The sequence below is a fragment of the Erythrolamprus reginae genome, chromosome 1 (assembly GCF_031021105.1).
Source record: "Erythrolamprus reginae isolate rEryReg1 chromosome 1, rEryReg1.hap1, whole genome shotgun sequence".
Lineage (NCBI taxonomy): Eukaryota > Metazoa > Chordata > Lepidosauria > Squamata > Dipsadidae > Erythrolamprus > Erythrolamprus reginae.
This window is the reverse complement of record NC_091950.1, coordinates 325,816,345-325,834,641: the sequence shown is the minus strand read 5'-3', so window position 1 is coordinate 325,834,641 and position 18,297 is coordinate 325,816,345. Positions and strand designations below refer to the sequence as shown.

The window sequence follows — 18,297 nt, the reverse complement described above, 5'->3', positions numbered from 1 at the left end:
CAATACATCTAATAAATTTATTTGCTTCCTATACAATAAATTTATTTGCTGCCCATCTCTCTGTGGGACTACTTCTGGGTGGCTTACAACAATAAAATGGAGGGGAAAGATAGAAAGTATAAAAATAACAATAGTAAGGGAATGAAATAATAAACAATGCAAGTATAGTGGTACCTCTACTTAAGAACTTAATTTGTTTCATGACCAGGTTCTTAAGTAGAAAATTTCTTAAGTAGAAGCAATTTTTCCCATAGGAATCAATGTAAAAGCAAATAATGCGTGCAAACCCATTAGAAAAGAATTAAAAGTTCAGAATTTGGGTGGTGTTGTACATACTCCTGGTCAGTTGGAGGATGATGATGAACTTGAGGACTCTGATATAGATAGTGTTTATGAATTAGTGGTAGGCCCGGGGTTACAGGTAGTAGAACAAGCGGGAGCACAGCCACAGGATGTTGCTATGAGTCCAGAATCTAGCGAGGAAGAAACAGACGTTCGCTGGATCAATCCTAAATTCAGAAGGGTCCAAAAATGTAAGGAACAGGTGTCTGGAAGAAGATATTAAGGGGAGGAATGGGTTAAATACTGGAGTGATGTATTTGGTACGTCAGGGGGCCAGTGGGGAAGAAGGGTGGAGTTTCAATGTTGTCGTGCTAAAATGAAAGGTGTTCCCGTTCAGCTCCCAATCGAGCGAATTCATTCTGTGTTATTTTACAGTCATTTCTGCTGTTTTTGAATCATGCTGTGAGTACATAAATCTTGGTAAACGGAAGAGACTGGGAGGAATGTATGAGGAATGTAATTAAGAGAGAGGACGGGAGAGAAAGGAATGTGCTAGTATGAACTACATTTTGAATACAGAAGAGAAGAGAATAAAGATGGAGTTTCTTTGTTTATGAAATACTGCATTTAGTAACAGTTATTTGTAATAGCTAAAGTTCTATCAGAAACCAGAACAGGTGGGAGGAGGAGGAAGAAGAGGAAGAGGACAGTCGCTGAAGGAAGAAGGTGAGGTGAGGGGAATCAAAAAAATCCAAAACTTTAAGGCTTTAAAAAAAAAAAAGAGGGACTCTGAGGCGGCAAGGAGGAGCACGCGCCTCCAGTATATCCGGAACAAGGCTGCCTCTCATATACTGCGTCAGAAAGAGAAATGGCAGGAAACTGGCTGGGCCTTTGTGTTGCTCTCAAATTTCCTAGGAAATTTTTCCAGGCTCCTGTTCTTAAGTAGAAAATGGTTGTTAAGAGGCAAAAAAATCTTGAACACTCGGTTCTTATCTAGAAAAGTTCTTAAGTAGAGGCATTCTTAAGTAGAGGTACCACTGTACAATAATATGAAATTTTAAAAACGAAGGGAAGGAGACCAGAAAGTACAGGACGCAAGTAGATCAGCAAGTTAGTCTAGCAAACTACCTCCTATGATATACTCCCCTTTTTGATCCCCAGGCCAATCGGCAGAGCCAGGCCTTCAGGCTCTACTATTTATACTAAATAGTTTTGAAGATGAGGGGAACACAAGTGGCCTGTCTCAAATTTGATTCTGTCTTTAATCAGATGGCACAATACTTTTCAGTAAAACAAATACCGGTACATTAAAACATAAAGTTCAGATTATTTTTGTTTTTCCAGATGGTTCAATTTTCCCTGACATGCCCATCTGCTGGATCACTCACTTTAAATAATTGATCTACACAATATATAATGTGAAAGATTACCATATATACCAGTGGTTCTCAACCTTTCTAATGCCACAACCCCTTAATACAGTTCCTCAAGTTGTAGTGATCCCGAACTATATGTCTAGCATCAGTTCTCCCAACAGAGCTTTAAGTTGATTGGCAGGAAGGTCAGAGGGACATCCCCACTGTAAACGCCTGATTGGATTATAAAAATATGTTCCAAGGTGCCAAAATAGAAGCTTTAGTTCATAACATCACGGGAAATTTGTCTTTTTCCTTGGACTTAGGCGACCACTGTGAAACAGTCATTCAACCCCCAAAGGGGTCCCAATCCCCAGGTTGAAAACCACTGATATATACATTCTGCAGTAATAATCTTTTCAAAACTTCAAATTATGCATTTTATTAAAAGTCAAAGTTAGATACCAATCACCATTCCTAATCTCTACTGACCTGGACCTTGATAAGCTTGAGGATGACCAAATGCTGCTGCCTCCCAATTGTTTGATGCACTATTTTTCTGCGTAGCTTCAGGTTTGGCTGACCAGGCATCACCAGCTGTTGTATTCTCCCAACTTGACCAGGGATCGTTTGCATTACTGGTAACCTATCATGAGGGAGATAAAGGAACCTTTAGTCTAAGGAAATACCATTAATAAAAAATAAAGTGAAAGTATTTGGAATCAATTTTTAAAACTACATGACTTTTTTAAAAAAGTACTCCCCCACCCCTCAAAAAAAAAAATCAAAATTATATTCTAGAAAGAAAGAAACATAAGAATGAATACTGTATACGATTTGGCAATTTTGCTTCCTGTTAGCCTTGCAATCAAGTATGTTTGTTTGGAGAAAAGCAAATTTCTAGTAATAACAGAAATGTATGTAATTTATTGTATCATGCAAATTTTACTTGCTAGTATAAAATTAATTTTAAAAAACTCTGAAAATATGATTTCCCAATTACGATGTTTATTTCTCTCAAGATGCAACCAAACTCAAGCAATACCAGTGTTCAGTTCAATATTTTTTTAAAAATCATAATTTAACATTAGAAACTAGAATTTTCCTGATTATTAAAAAGGAAAAAGATAGAAGGTATGGAAAATTAGTTTACTGAACTGAAACAAACACAAGCAATTTGACTGTATACAGAGTATCTTTATTATCCTCTGCAACACAGATATACTCATTGTAGTTAAATCAAAAATTGCTTATTTAAACAGTTTCCTAACCAAACTTCAAAACATGGTGTAAGATCCTGTTTTATTCCAAACTTGAAAATGAGAACTTCTCAGTTCAGAAGAAACTGATGATTAGATGCTTCCGGATTCAATTAGGGTACAGAAAGACAAGAATATTGCAAGGCATTGGAAAAGTTAGTGGCACATATTTGGCTTAATAAATTCAAGATTTGCAATTACAAATAGTTGCTACAATTGCAAGGTAAGACACATACACACACACCGCTATTGTTTAGAAGAGCCGTGAAGACCTGTTTCTTCAAGCAGCCTTTGGTAAAGGAGAGTTAAAGCCTTGCTTCATTCCATCTTGCTTGTGCCAGTTGCCATTTTTTATTGAGGGGGTTGCAGGGGGCGGCAGGCAGTGGTGGTGGAGTGCAGGGCAACCAATTAGGCAGAGATGAGGGGATAGTAAAACAAGGAGGCAAGTAAGGCAGAGCAGGAAAAGTATGAAGACCTCGCCTATCAACTATAATCCGCTCAGAGTCCGTTTCGGAGTGAGCGGCATATAAATGCAACCAATAAAATGATGCTGACCATCTGCAACTAGGACTACTGGAAGTGCCATTTGTAAGTGGTGCAGTCATATGATGTTTTGTCTAATAACTGTTTCACTTAGCAACAAAAATTCCAGTTCCAACTAAGATTGTTTAGTAGGTACTATCTGTATGTAAAATAAGAATTACATGGTTTACTCGAGCTTTATTACTTCTTGGAGTTTGGTAAAAACTTAAACTGAAGCAATCCAAAAATTACAGCGATTTTGTTAAATATATTCTTGCTTATAGATATGTAACAGTGCCTTTTACTATTAAAACAAGTACAGTCAAATAAAAATTGAATGAACCTCTTCTACATGAGGAAAAAGAGTCAGAAAACGGTGTCTTCATATTAACCAGTAAATCCCTCCATGTCTATAATTTCCAGTTCCCAAAGCTACAGTGAAACATTTCCAGTTCTGTTCCTGTATTTTAGAATGCAATAGTGTAATAATAGAAACATAGAAACATAGAAGTCTGACGGCAGAAAAAGACCTCATGGTCCATCTAGTCTGCCCTTATACTATTTTCTGTATTTTATCTTAGGATGGACTATACAGATTGAGTTCATTAAGTCTTTCCTGATACGTTTTATGCTTAAGACCTTCCACCATTCTTGTAGCCCGTCTTTGGACCCGTTCAATTTTGTCAATATCTTTTTGTAGGTGAGGTCTCCAGAACTGAACACAGTATTCCAAATGTGGTCTCACCAGCATTCTATATAGCGGGATCATAATCTCTCTCTTCCTGCTTGTTATACCTCTAGCTATGCAGCCAAGCATCCTACTTGCTTTCCCTATCGCCTGACTGCACTGTTCACCCATTTTGAGACTGTCAGAAATCATTACCCCTAAATCCTTTTCTTTTGAAGTACAGTATTTGCTAACACAGAACTGCCAATACAATACTCAGACTGAGGATTCCTTTTCCCCAAGTGCATTATTTTACATTTGGAAACATTAAACTGCAGTTTCCATTGCTTTGACCATTTATACTAATAGACTAATAGACATACAAATAGACTAATAGACATACAAATTTTAACTAACTAACAGGATTTGTGCTCTACAACACTCCGTGGCCTGCATTGGCTGCCGATCAGTTTCCGGTCACAATTTAAAGTGTTGGTTATGACCTTTAAAGCCCTACATGGCATTGGACCAGAGTACCTCCGGAACCGCCTGTTACCGCACGAATCCCAGCGACTGACAAATGACAAATCAGATTCAAACATGGCAGAACTTGTACTGTGATAACACAACATTGCTTTCATCATTTTGACTATACTCCTGGATTCTCAGCCATAAATTGAAATTATTAATCCAGTCCTGATACTTAAAAAAATACACTTCTTTATTGAAGGACTACATGGAGGACACAGCAGGCCAACTGAAGAAAAATTGGCAAAGTTCAAGAAGTGTGGTTCAAATTCTATACCATAACCATCCCATCCGGGAGCTGCCAGCGGGAAAAAATCCTGTCCTTTCTGAAGGATTTCTTCCCGCTGGTAGCTCCTGGGCAGAATGGCTTCAGCCAGGACGCTACACATGTGCAGGAAATTGAAGGGCGTCATCGCTTCGCACCTGGGAGCTACAAACGGGCCGGGAGGGTCGAGGACCAGAGGCTCTTTACCATCCCTTGGGGAGCGCACATTCTGGGAGGGAGGCAGGGAGAGGGCAGAGGAGAGCGCGAAGAGGGAGAAAAGAATGTAGTTTCCCCCTGCCCTTCCTTGGGCCTTTGCCCAAGTAAGTCTTGCAGCGTAACTTCCTCTAGCGTTTCTATGGCTCTTTCCCCCATCCCTCCTTCGCCTTGCTTTCTTCGCGTGCCCGCATGCACGGGCACTCTGTGCCCACTACATGCGCAGGATATTAAAGGGTGCCCATGTGCACATACGCATGCACGCGCACTCACGTTTCCCCCCAAGACCGTTCCAGTAGGGCCGCAAATGGCTGCCCTTTACTGGTAACAGGGATATGATTTTTTAAAATTCATGTAACAATGAAAATCACTATGAATTACTTATTCAAACCCCAAAGAGATTTTTAATTCACATTGCTTTTCATAACTTCATAATCGTCCTATGACAATATCAAAAATGATTTTCATTGTAACATAAAAATTCATGCTATCCATCTCACTAGACACGCTTTAAGTAGCTCTTAACTTTATAAGAGAAAACTTCACTACATTTATAAGACTTAAGAAATCAAGGTACAGTGATCCCCCGCTCGTTGCGAGGGTTCGGTTCCAGGAGCCCCCGCAACGAGCGGGTTTTCGCGAAGTAGCGATGCGGAAGTAAAAACACCGTCTGCGCATGTGCAGACGGTGTTTTTACTCCCACAGCGCTAGCGAGGAGCCGAAGATTGAGGACTCAGCTCGGAAGCTGCACGGGTGTTTTAAAAGGTCTCCGCCGGCATGGGGGGCTTCTTAGCACCCCCCCAAACCCGAGTTGGGGGTTCGGGAGGTGGTAGGAAGCCCCCCATGCCGGCGGAGACCTTTTAAAACACCCGTGCAGCTTCCGAGCTGAGTCCTCAAGCCAATTCTGTTCCCTGCCGGCCCGATTGAGCGGCCGGCGGTCTCCATTCAGGGAACAGAATGGAGCGTTCCGCGGCGGGGCTGCTAAGGGGGGGGGAGACGAGCCCAGCCCCGTGACATTTGTTTTCCTGCCGCCGGCAGCCGAGTGATCCTGGGCTCCTTCGCAACCTCGGAGAGCTTCCTGGGCATGAAAGCTCACGAAAACCAGGAAGCTCTCTGAGGTTGCGAAGGAGCCCACGATCACTCGGCTGCAGGCGGCAGGAAAACAAATGTCACGGGGCTGGGCTCGGTTATCCCCTCGGCTCCCCTCCTACCAGCCCCGCCGCGGAAGGCTCCATTCTGTTCCCTGAATGGAGACCGCTGGCCGCTCAATCGGGCCGGCAGGGAACAGAATGGAGCGTTCCGCGGCGGGGCTGCTAAGGGGGGGGAGACGAGCCCAGCCCCGTGACATTCGTTTTCCTGCCGCCGGCAGCCGAGTGATCCTGGGCTCCTTCGCAACCTCGGAGAGCTTCCTGGGCATGAAAGCTCACGAAAACCAGGAAGCTCTCTGAGGTTGCGAAGGAGCCCACGATCACTCGGCTGCAGGCGGCAGGAAAACAAATGTCACGGGGCTGGGCTCGGTTATCCCCTCGGCTCCCCTCCTACCAGCCCCGCCGCGGAAGGCTCCATTCTGTTCCCTGAATGGAGACCGCTGGCCGCTCAATCGGGCCGGCAGGGAACAGAATGGAGCGTTCCGCGGCGGGGCTGCTAAGGGGGGGGAGACGAGCCCAGCCCCGTGACATTCGTTTTCCTGCCGCCGGCAGCCGAGTGATCCTGGGCTCCTTCAAACCTCGGAGAGCTTCCTGGGCATGAAAGCTCACGAAAACCAGGAAGCTCTCTGAGGTTGCGAAGGAGCCCACGATCACTCGGCTGCAGGCGGCAGGAAAACAAATGTCACGGGGCTGGGCTCGGTTATCCCCTCGGCTCCCCTCCTACCAGCCCCGCCGCGGAAGGCTCCATTCTGTTCCCTGAATGGAGACCGCTGGCCGCTCAATCGGGCCGGCAGGGAACAGAATGGAGCGTTCCGCGGCGGGGCTGCTAAGGGGGGGGAGACGAGCCCAGCCCCGTGACATTCGTTTTCCTGCCGCCGGCAGCCGAGTGATCCTGGGCTCCTTCGCAACCTCGGAGAGCTTCCTGGGCATGAAAGCTCACGAAAACCAGGAAGCTCTCTGAGGTTGCGAAGGAGCCCACGATCACTCGGCTGCAGGCGGCAGGAAAACAAATGTCACGGGGCTGGGCTCGGTTATCCCCTCGGCTCCCCTCCTACCAGCCCCGCCGCGGAAGGCTCCATTCTGTTCCCTGAATCACTTTGAATCCAGCAGCTTCTGCTGGATACGGGCGGTGGGTGGGACGAGCGGTGAGGAAGCCAGGGGCTGTGGCAGCTCGCCCCCCCATCGCCTGTATCCAACAGAAGCGGCGGGATTCAAAGTGCTGGGGTGGGGGGGGGTGTCCCGACAGCCCCCCACCCCAGCACTTTGAATCCAGCAGCTTCTGCTGGATACGGGCGGTGGGTGGGACGAGCGGTGCGGAAGCCAGGGGTGTGGCAGCTCGCCCCCCCATCGCCCGTATCCAGCAGAAGCTGCTGGATTCAAAGTGCTGCTGGGAGCCGCAGGCGAAAGGAGCTCGGGCGAAATGACTTGGAGGAATGTGAAGCTGAAACCGGCCGGTTTCAGCTTCACATTCCTCCAAGTCATTTCGCCGCTCGTGTCCTGGCTAAACCGGGCAGCTGCAGCCAACGCGCGCTACGATCTTCCGGGCGAGCCAGGCTCAGTGACGGAAGGCAGCGGCTTGGGCCGAGAGGAGCCGGCCTTGATCCGCTGAGCCTGGCTGGCCCGGAAGATCGTAGCGCGCATTGGCGGATCAAGGCCGGCTCCTCTCGGCCCAAGCGGCTGCCTTCCGTCACTGAGCCTGGCTCGCCCGGAAGATCGTAGCGCGCGTTGGCTGCACCGGCGGCGACATTGCTGCCGGCTTGGCTTCGCTCGCCGCTGCAGCCAACGCGCGCTACGATCTTCCGGGCCAGCCAGGCTCAGTCACGGAAGGCAGCTGCTTGGCCCGGGATGCTGGGCCGAAAGGAGCCGGGCTTGAAGATCGCAGCGCGCGTTGGCTGCGGTGGCGAGGGCTTGCAATGGAGGGTGGAGGAAGCGGCCATGGGAGGGCGAGCTGCCTCAGGGAGGAGGATCGGGCGGGACCAGGTGGGGGCTGGAATTTCTCCGCCAGGGCGAAGGGCGGGCGAGCGGGTGCTGGGGAGGGCTTCTCGCCCTCCCGACAGCAAGAGGGGGGAGCGAACGGCGTGGGCAGGCGAAGGGCGGGCGAGCGGCAGCGAGGAGTTTGCGTGGGCGGTGGGGAAACTCCTCGCTGACGCCAGCAAGAGGGGGAAGACCCAGGAAAGCCGCTGCCATCTACGCATGCGTGCAGGGCACGCATGCGTAGATGGTATTTTTGACTTCCGGGTTGAAAAATAGCGAAGTACCCTGTTCGCAATGGTTGGGGACGCAATAAACGGGGGATCACTGTATAACATTTCATCCCTTCTTTTTTAACTACGTAATCTTCATATAAACTTAGCTATTTCCCATCACAAAGGAAATAAGCTAAGAAATTTTCATGGCTGTATAGGGATTTGAACAAATCTTTTTCTCTACCTGTACTAATAAAATGGTTGCTGATTAAGTTTCTGTTTGCTATAAAAGCAAAAACCCAAAGGAATTTGAGCTATCAAATGATTTCATTATCCTTTATTATTGAACTGCTGTATTTAATCACTACTTTTTTAAACTTGCTATTTGCAAGAGCAAACAGATCGATATTTCCAAATGCAAAACAAGAAAGCAAATGGAGTCTTTTCACAAGACAAAAGTATATTATAGCTTAATCTTTTGCAATGAAATTTGGAAGTTTCAAAAACACTTTTCAATTATTAATGAAATCCACCACTATATGTACCTAACTCAGTATTTCTTTTTACTGTTAAGACCTTTGAACAACAATCCTTGAAAAGAAAAATAATCATTCAGCTCCTGACCTATGGACGACAGAGATTTCAATATTGTGAAATAAAACCAGTACAGATCCAAATCTACATTGCAATATCCAATAAAGGGAAATGGGAAAGCTGATAACATTGGCTTTGTAATGACAGGTCAAGTACCCTAAATGTTTTCTAGGTGTTACTAGGTGAACCTTATATATTATATATATAATAAAATATTATACATATAATCAAACTAAAAAGTTTCTAGGAAGAACAGAAATATGAAAACTTTGAAAGGCTACTGAAAGTTGGAAAAATTAATGATCCAAATTTATGTAGATCACATCTTAAGTTCTTTCTAATGCAAAATAATTTCTCAAACTCATGAACAATTCCTTGAAATAGACCAAACTAAACAAGGAAAAGAGCTGGAATGTAGTACCAAAGGAAGACTTGGAAGATAATGGGGGAGAGGAGGGGAAGCACATACCAGGAAGAGTATATATTTTCTTGAAATAATCAATTGTATCTCTGTCTGATGGAATTCACCCATCAGTTTTTATGTGACGTTTTGCAATATTCTAAAATTCTTACTATAACTCGCATTTTTATGCCAAGGTCAGAGGCAGTCTGATCTTTAACCTTATATACACACCATAGGTCTGTTCTCCCTTCAAAATTCACAACTTATATGTTTCAGATATGTGCGCTTTTTAAACATTTTGGGTGTACATGATATTACGGATGGGATTAGACATATATATACACAAACGTGTGGACCTTAGTGTGTAATGAATTAAAGAATTAACCCCGAGGTAGAGGCTGACAAGAATAAAATTTATAATTTAGATATAGCATACCTATATCACAATTAGCTAACAGTATTGTAACTCAGTATTCTTTTTAACGCTAAGACCCCTTCTAAAACCTAACAAGCCACTTTTAAACTTCTACAGAGGAAATTTTAATTAAATACACTAATATATAACCAAACAATTACTACTAATTGTATAATTCTGACTGGATTTTAAAGGAGATGCAGAAACTTCAGCCAGCACAATAATAAAATACATTAGCTTTGTATTAGCAACTGAACTAGTAAAAAACTTTGATCTAACATGTAGGGCACAGAAAAACTAATATAAAATTTCCAAGTGTCCATGAAAAAGTATCTTATGTGTGTAAATCACACAGGCAGATGCTTCATATTATGGGAAATAATATTATATAATAATATATAATCTTTATTAATGGTCTTGTGAGGTTGAATTTTTTAATTCATTGAAAAAACTGTTTTAAGATGATTTCCGGACTTATTATTTCCTACTAAATTATGAGAAAACATATATTCTATTTCAACACACTAATTGAATGCTAGGGAGACTGCTAGGGAGATTGAAAAAATGTGAGCAAAGAAACATATAATTCTAAAGTTATAGATTCATCCAGTTCCAATCACATGCACTAGAACCAAACTAATAAAGTAAAATAGTGTGCTTCCCAACTGCTAAGCTCCCATTCACGTTTTAAAGTTTTAAAAAGTTAAAAAGAAAAGACAAAAATATGAATTCTTTTCATGATTTGGTGCTGTTCGTAAGAGGTGTATTAGCAGTACAAATCAAATATATATATATAATAAAAAACACTTCTAAAACTGAAGAATACTATTAAAATACATACTTGGCTATTGTTTTTTACGGATTGCGAATTTGTCTGTGAAACATTTGAAGAGAAGGCGTCAAAAAAAGCTTGATCAGCTACCAAAATTCCATCTCTGCTGCTTTCTTGTATAATCTGAAAAACAGAAGATTGCTGAAAAAACATTTATAAAATCAAAGATAACAATTTATACTGAGGAATCTAATTTTGACCTTCATGGAGCACAAAATTTCAGGATTGTATTTTCTTCATTTAGAACAAGTGCCTAATATAATAACTTAATCAAACTTTTTTTTTAAAGAACACTTTATGTGTTTTGAGTGCAACCTGAATATATACAAAGGTTCAGCAGGAAGGAACAGACCAGTACAAAGTTGGAAAACATGCAAAGTATGGTTTTGTTTTGTTTTTAATTCATCAGAACCCATAGAAATGTTTGCTTCTGTGTAATCAAGCAATCAGCTGCACCTGTCTATACGAGTATCTATTTCTGCTTTTCTTTGCATCTTTGTGTATATATATTTACTGGAAAAGCCCAGGATGAACTATATACATTGCACCGGGGCCCATGTGACTAAGAATGGAAAAGTCATCTGAATCACTGTACAATTACTGTATCTCTCTAATACAGTGAAAATTTTGTTTCCAATAACTATTTTCTCTACAACCTCTAGCCTAATCTGACCCATTTTTGACACTCCACCTTTTTTTTGGTCAGTTTTCCCCTATGCCAAATTTGGTCTGTTATACAGTATTCCATTTTTGGAGAGTTATAGGCTCATAGACAGATTTCTGATCCCCTTTTAGCTAATCTCTTTCCAACATTCTGTTGGCTTGAGAAAAAAATAACAAGGCAGGAAAATCATGCACAACATAGTTCTGGATTTTTCTAGGTCTTTAATAATAGCTGCTGTTTGGGTCATGTGACCAGAACAGAAGAGTTGAAATGGAGGAGTTGGCAACATTCCCAATTGCTTCTTCCACATGGATGCAATGAGGAAAAATTCATGGATTTTCTTTCTCTCTAACTCGATCCAGCCTAACTTCAAATGTTTCTACTACCCATACCAAATTTAGTTATTCTTTTCTGATCAATTTTTGGAACTTAAACATGATGATGGATAGACAGTTGCACCTGTCTTTACATGGCTTATTTTCATCAACCCATTTAGCTGGAAAGAATAAAAGATGTCTATATGAAACTCTCACCTAAACTATTTAGCATTTTTTAATCTTCCTAGTCAATAAACCTAAAACCGACTATTTAACCAAAAGTCTAGCTTGAGACTCATACACATAGGACTAACCCAGTTTGGTGTGCTCCATAAATTATAAAGGCATATTACTTTCTAACTTCTGCTTTGTGATCTGATATTGTGATCAACACTTTTGGATTTGGTTTTGTGTAAATAACTGGATTCTGTACTGTATAAAATACTATATATCAGTGATGGTAAATCTTTGTATGCCGCCCCGAGTCTGCGGAGAGGGCGGGATACAAATCTAATAAATATTATTATTATTATTATTATTATTATTATTATTATTATTATTATTATTATTATTATTATTATTAGAGAATGACCAGTGTTGTGCCTACAAGAAGGGCAGTAGAGAAGAAGATGGTAACTACAGGCCAGTTAGCTTGACATCAGTTGTAGTTAAAATGATGGAGACTACTCAAAAAGAGGATAAATCAGCACCTAAAAAACAATAACTTATTGGACCCAAATCAGCATGGCCTGTTTCCCAACTTCTGGTGAGCCCAATAGGCTCATGTTTTGCCCTCCCTAGGCTCCAAAGGCTTCCCTGGAGACGGAGGTGGGTGAAAACGTCCTGCCCATCCCCCCGGAGGCTCTCTGGAAGCCAAAAATGCCTTTCCAGAGCCTCTGTGTGAGCTAAAAATCAGCTGGCTGGCATATACATGCACGTTGGAACTGATCTAGGGCACAACAGCTCACATGCCAGCAAATATGGCTCTGCGTACCACCCGTGGCATCCGTGCCATAGGTTCACCATCACTGCTATATGCTGCCAATGTCTACTTATATATTATCATATTACAGCTGCATTGTGTGTGTGTGTATATGTATATATGTATATATGTATGTATGTATATATGTATATATGTATGTATGTATGTATGTATGTATGTATGTGTGTGTGTGTATATATATATATATATACAGTGATCCCCCGGGTATTGCGACCCCGATCATTGCGAAATGGCTATATGGCGATTTTGCAACCCGGAAGTAAAAACACCATTTGCGCATGCGCGCCCTTTTTTCTATGGGCACGCATGCGTAGATGGCGCCGGGCAGATCAGCTGCTGGGCGGCTTCCCTAGGTCTTCCCCCTCTTGCTGGCGGGAGGGCGAGCGGCGGGCATCAGCGAGGAGTTTCCCCACCGCCCACGCAAACTCCTCGCTGCCGCCCGCCCTTCGCCTGCCCACGCCGTTCATTCTCGCCGCTTCCCAGCTGAGTCCTGAAGCGAATTGGCTTCAGGACTCAGCTGGGAAGCGCGAGCGAGCGGCGCCAGCGAACGGCTTGTCCGCCGCCTGCCTGCCTGCCCGCCCGCCCTTTGCCCGCCCACGCCGTTCATTCTCGCCGCTTCCCAGCTGAGTCCTGAAGCCAATTCGCTTCAGGACTCAGCTGGGAAGCGCGAGCGAGCGGCGCCAGCGAACGGCTTGTCCGCCGCCTGCCTGCCCGCTAGCGAGGAGCCGAAGATTGGGGGCCGCGCGGCTGTTTTAAAACATCGCCGCCGGCATGGGGGGCTTGCCAGCACCCCCTGGACCCCCAACCCGGGTTTGGGGGGCTGCTAGGAAGCCCCCCATGCCGGCGGCGACATTTTAAAACAGCCGCGCGGCTTGCCAACTGAGTCCCGAAGACAAACGTCAAAGGCGAACTTCCGCGTTTGTCTTCGGGACTCATTGGGAAGCCGCGCGGCTGTTTTAAAACGTCGCCGCCGGCATGGGGGGCTTGCCAGCACCCCCCGGACCCCCAACCCGGGTTTGGGGGGCTGCTAGGAAGCCCCCCATGCCGGCGGCGACGTTTTAAAACAGCCGCGCGGCTTCCCAATGAGTCCCGAAGACAAAAATCTATGAAAACAAATATATATATATATATACACACACACACACACACACAAATATTGCCTTATTATAATATCTTACCTCAACGTAATCTGTAGGAACCAGTCCTCTGTCTCCTTTGCTGTTTTTGCATTCTAGCCAGCCCCCACCTACATCCTAAAATAAATTTAAAAATAGGGAAGTTAAATTATAAAAGAAATTATGTATTCAGTTTTCAGGAATAAAATTATACTGTGTTTATATATTTATTATATCTTCAACAGCCAATTTTAGTTTCTTCCTACCTGAAAAGCCTAATGACATTTTCCTTTTAGAATCAACAGAGAAGTAAAATCATATTATTTTTATAGGGCATAGGCTAATTTCATCGACATCCATGGCAAACAATATTTTCATACTTAATTCTAACCAAAATACAGTGATACCTCATCTTACAAACGCCTCGTCATACAAACTTTTCGAGATACAAACCGGGGTTTAAGATTTTTTTGCCACTTCTTACAAACTATTTTCACCTTACAAACCCACCGTCACTGCTGGGATGCCCCGCCTCCGGACTTCTATTGCCAGTGAAGCACCCATTTTTGCACTGCTGGGATTCCCCTGAGGCTCCCCTCCATGGGAAACCCCACCTCCGGACTTCTGTGTTTTTGTGATGCTGCAGTGGAATCCCCGCAGGGGAATGCCAGCAGCGCAAAAACGGGTGCTTCACTGGCAACGGAATTCCGGAGGTGGGGTTTCCCATGGAGGGGAACCTCAGGGGAATCCCAGCAGCACAAAAACAGGCGCTTCAGCTGGCAAAAGGGGTGAATTTTGGGCTTGCACGCATTAATTGCTTTTCCATTGATTCCTATGGGAAACACTGTTTCATCTTACAAACTTTTCACCTTAAGAACCTCATCCCGGAACCAATTAAGTTTGTAAGACAAGGTATCACTGTATTAGTATTAAAAAAAAAATCAATAACATCTCTCATGGTTCTTGCAGCTTATTTATTATATAATTGCATTAAGAATTTTATAGGAAATCCACAAAATATCATATTTCAAACTCTTCATTTTCCTATTGTGTTTCCCTGAAAATAAGACCCTATCTTATATTTTTTTGAATCCTGAAATAAAGATTTGGCCTATTGCCATGCACTCAAAAGTCCAATTGGGCTTATTATCAGGGGATGTGTTATTTTGAGGAAAACAGGGTACCATTTCCTCTATTTTTTGTAACACAAATAATCAAATGACAGAGAAAAATATGGAATACTTCAGAATTTTATTATAATCCTAAAATTTACTTATAGTAATTCCCATTAATTTCTATGAGTCACTCTTAAGTACAGGTATTCAGTTATAATATAATTCTCTTTTATTTCTTAATTCTATTTATCAATAAATATTTGCAGCTTTGAGAAATAGTTGAACAAATTGCCTTGGTAAACTCAGTGCAATTTGTGGCCCCTGCTTACATATGTAAACCTGTATCAAGTAAAGCCCATATTGTTATTAATCTGCATTAGAAAAATAAAAATGCGCAAATACTGTTTCATTAGATTTTCAAGTTTTCATCAATAAAATTAATGAACATTTTCATTATTAAAATTTCAAAATGATTACTACATATTATTTACGACATATGATAGTATATATCTTTCACCTACTAAAAGTACCTTACCGGATTAGTAATTGTAATAATTTCTCCTTCATTAACAGTTAGCTCATTATTTCCTGGTTCGGCAGCAAAATCATAAATCACCCGAGCCTGTAGGTACGCAAAAAAAATTCTACATAAATGACAGGTTTAACTCAACCTCATGCAAAAAAAATTAATAGGAAATCAAATTGTTCATTGACCATTTTGAAAATCTGAATTCTTAAAATCTGAATAAAATTCAAAATCCAAAAAATATTTTAAATGGAATCAAGTCAGGCAAGCCTGAAAAACCAAATCTCAATATCTCCAACTTTTTAGTTGCATCTAATAAAATCAAATTAAAGTTTACATTTTCTTTTTTTTTTTTTTTATTTTTTTTTTTCAATTTTTTTATTATTTTTCATAAAAAGACAAACAAATACAAACAAACAATGAACATAAAGTGGGGGTGTATTTCCCCCGCTTCTTATGAAAGTATAAATTCAAATATAGAAAAAGAATACATATGTGTTAACTATTATAAAAAAAAAAGAAAAGATTAATAAGTTTGGGTTGAAGTTTACAAATCTTAATGTGGGTATTAAGGTTAGTATAACATAGTTACCAGAAAGGAAAGATACCTTTAATATAATCCTAATTACTATAATAAAATAATATATTGTTTATACTTATACATACATAGCTATATCATAATCATCAAAAAATCCTTTTAAACTAATATTACTATTGTTATCATCTAGATAAAAACTAATACAGAATAAAGAGAAAGAAAAAACAACCACTAAAAATATATCTTATTTTTTCTTATCTATCCATTTGTAAACGTTATTCCATGTTTCATAAAATTTAGTATCCTCTTGATCGTTTAATCTTCTTGTCATCATATCCATTTCAGCGCAATCTAATATCTTAGCTATAACCTCTTCTTCCTTGGGGATTTCCTCCCCTTTCCAGTTTTGCGCATATATTATTCTAGCCGCGGTTAATATATGTATGATTAAATAAAAAATTTCTTTCTTATAGATCTGGGTTGTGACACCTAATAGATAAAATTCCGGGGTATTATCTATATCTTGTTTTATTATTTCTTTTAATATTTTTTCAATCATCTTCCAATATAGTTTTGCTTTGCTACATGTCCACCATTGATGATAGTAAGTTCCTATATCCTTCTTACATTTCCAACATATTGGGGATGTTTTAGGAAACATTTTTGCTATCCTATTTGGTGGGAGATGCCATCTATAGAACATTTTGATTTGGTTTTCTTTTAAGGAAACTGATTTAGTCATTTTCCAATTATTAATCCAGACTTTCTCCCATGTGTCTATATCTATTTCCTTACCAATATTTCTACACCATCTTATCATAGTATCTTTTAAAGTCAACTCTATATTTTTATGAGCAATAAGTAGTTTATATATTTTCCCTATCATTTTTGTAGAGTTAGTGGTTATTAAGGTAGTTAAAGAATTCTTACTTTTATTAAAAATGTAAAGAGTTTTATCCTTCTGATATCTAGATCGGATCTGGGCATAGTGCCACCAATCTATTATTATCCCTTCTTCTTGTAGTTCAATTCTAGATTTAAGCTTCATCTGATCATTTAATAGTTCTTTATATCTATGGGTCATTTTCTTGTCCTTTATAGACTTTGGATGCGTTATTGCTTCTAAGGGGGCTAACCAATCTGGGATGCTTAAGAAATGATTCTTCTTTATATCTTTCCATACTTCTAGTAAGTATTTCCTTAATGTATGCCTTTTAAAGTATGAATGGTTTTTGTCCTTATCATACCATAAAAATGCGTGCCATCCAAGCATTAAATCATGTCCTTCTAGTTCGAGTGTTCTTTTATTATCTAAGATTATCCAATCTCTAAGCCATGTTAGTGCGGCGGCCTGATAGTATAATTTCCAATTTGGAAGGCCAAATCCTCCTCTTTCTTTGATATCTTCTAAGCAATTCATTTTTATCCTTGCTTTTTTACCTTGCCATATAAATTTTTTAACTAAGTTGGTTAAAGTTTTTAAAAAGATACCCCCTGGGTTTATTGGTATTGTCTGAAAAAGAAATAAGACCTTGGGTAAAATATTCATCTTAATTGTTGCAATTCTTCCTAAGAAAGATATTTTCAAATTGTTCCAGGTTGCTAAGTCTTTTTTAATTTCTGCTAACAATTTCATATAATTATCATTTTTTAATGTTATTGTTTTCGCTGTTAAATTTATTCCTAAATATTTTACCTTTTTTACAGTCTTTATTCCAGAAATAGTTTCTAATTTAGTTTCTAGTGTTTTGTTCATATTTTTAGTCAAGTAATGTGTTTTGTTTTTGTTTATCTTTAAACCTGCTACGTTTCCATATTGTTCAATGGTTTGTAATAAAGTAGGAACTGTTGTAGTCGGTTCTTCAATTATAAACATTAGATCATCTGCAAAGGCCTGGAGTTTATAGATTTCATCTCCTACGGTTAAACCTTTTATTCTGGGGTCCGCTCTTATTTTAATTAATAAGGTTTCAAGGGTCATAATAAATAACAATGGTGATATAGGACATCCTTGGCGAACTCCCTTATTTATATCAAGTATTGGTAATTGACTGTTATTCAATATTATATTCGTTGTTTGTTTTGAATATATGGTATCTATTAGATTAACAAATTTTGGGCCAAATCTCATTTTATTTAATTGCATTTTTATAAATATCCAATTAACGTTGTCGAAGGCTTTTTGAGCATCCAAAAACATTAAAGATGCCATCTTATCTGGGTGTTGTTCATAGTACTCTAGTATATTTATTACAGTTCTAATATTATTTTTAATTTGTCTCCCTGGAAGAAACCCATTTTGGTCTTGGTGTATTATTCCATTTATAACTCCTTTGAGTCTCTCTGCATA

At 40.8% G+C, this 18,297-nt stretch overlaps 1 protein-coding gene across 1 annotated transcript in view; it reads right to left on the bottom strand.

Annotated features, from left to right (window-relative positions):
* SNX9 (sorting nexin 9) overlaps positions 1-18,297 on the bottom strand; it is a 50,980-nt gene that overhangs the window by 16,859 nt on the left and 15,824 nt on the right. The window contains exons 2-5 of the mRNA XM_070733765.1: positions 15,419-15,505; positions 13,832-13,906; positions 10,679-10,792; positions 2,130-2,283 (exon numbers count right to left, since the gene is read on the bottom strand). Of these exons, the coding sequence (XP_070589866.1) occupies positions 2,130-2,283; positions 10,679-10,792; positions 13,832-13,906; positions 15,419-15,505 (430 nt within the window). The remainder of the gene's footprint in view (positions 1-2,129; positions 2,284-10,678; positions 10,793-13,831; positions 13,907-15,418; positions 15,506-18,297) is intronic.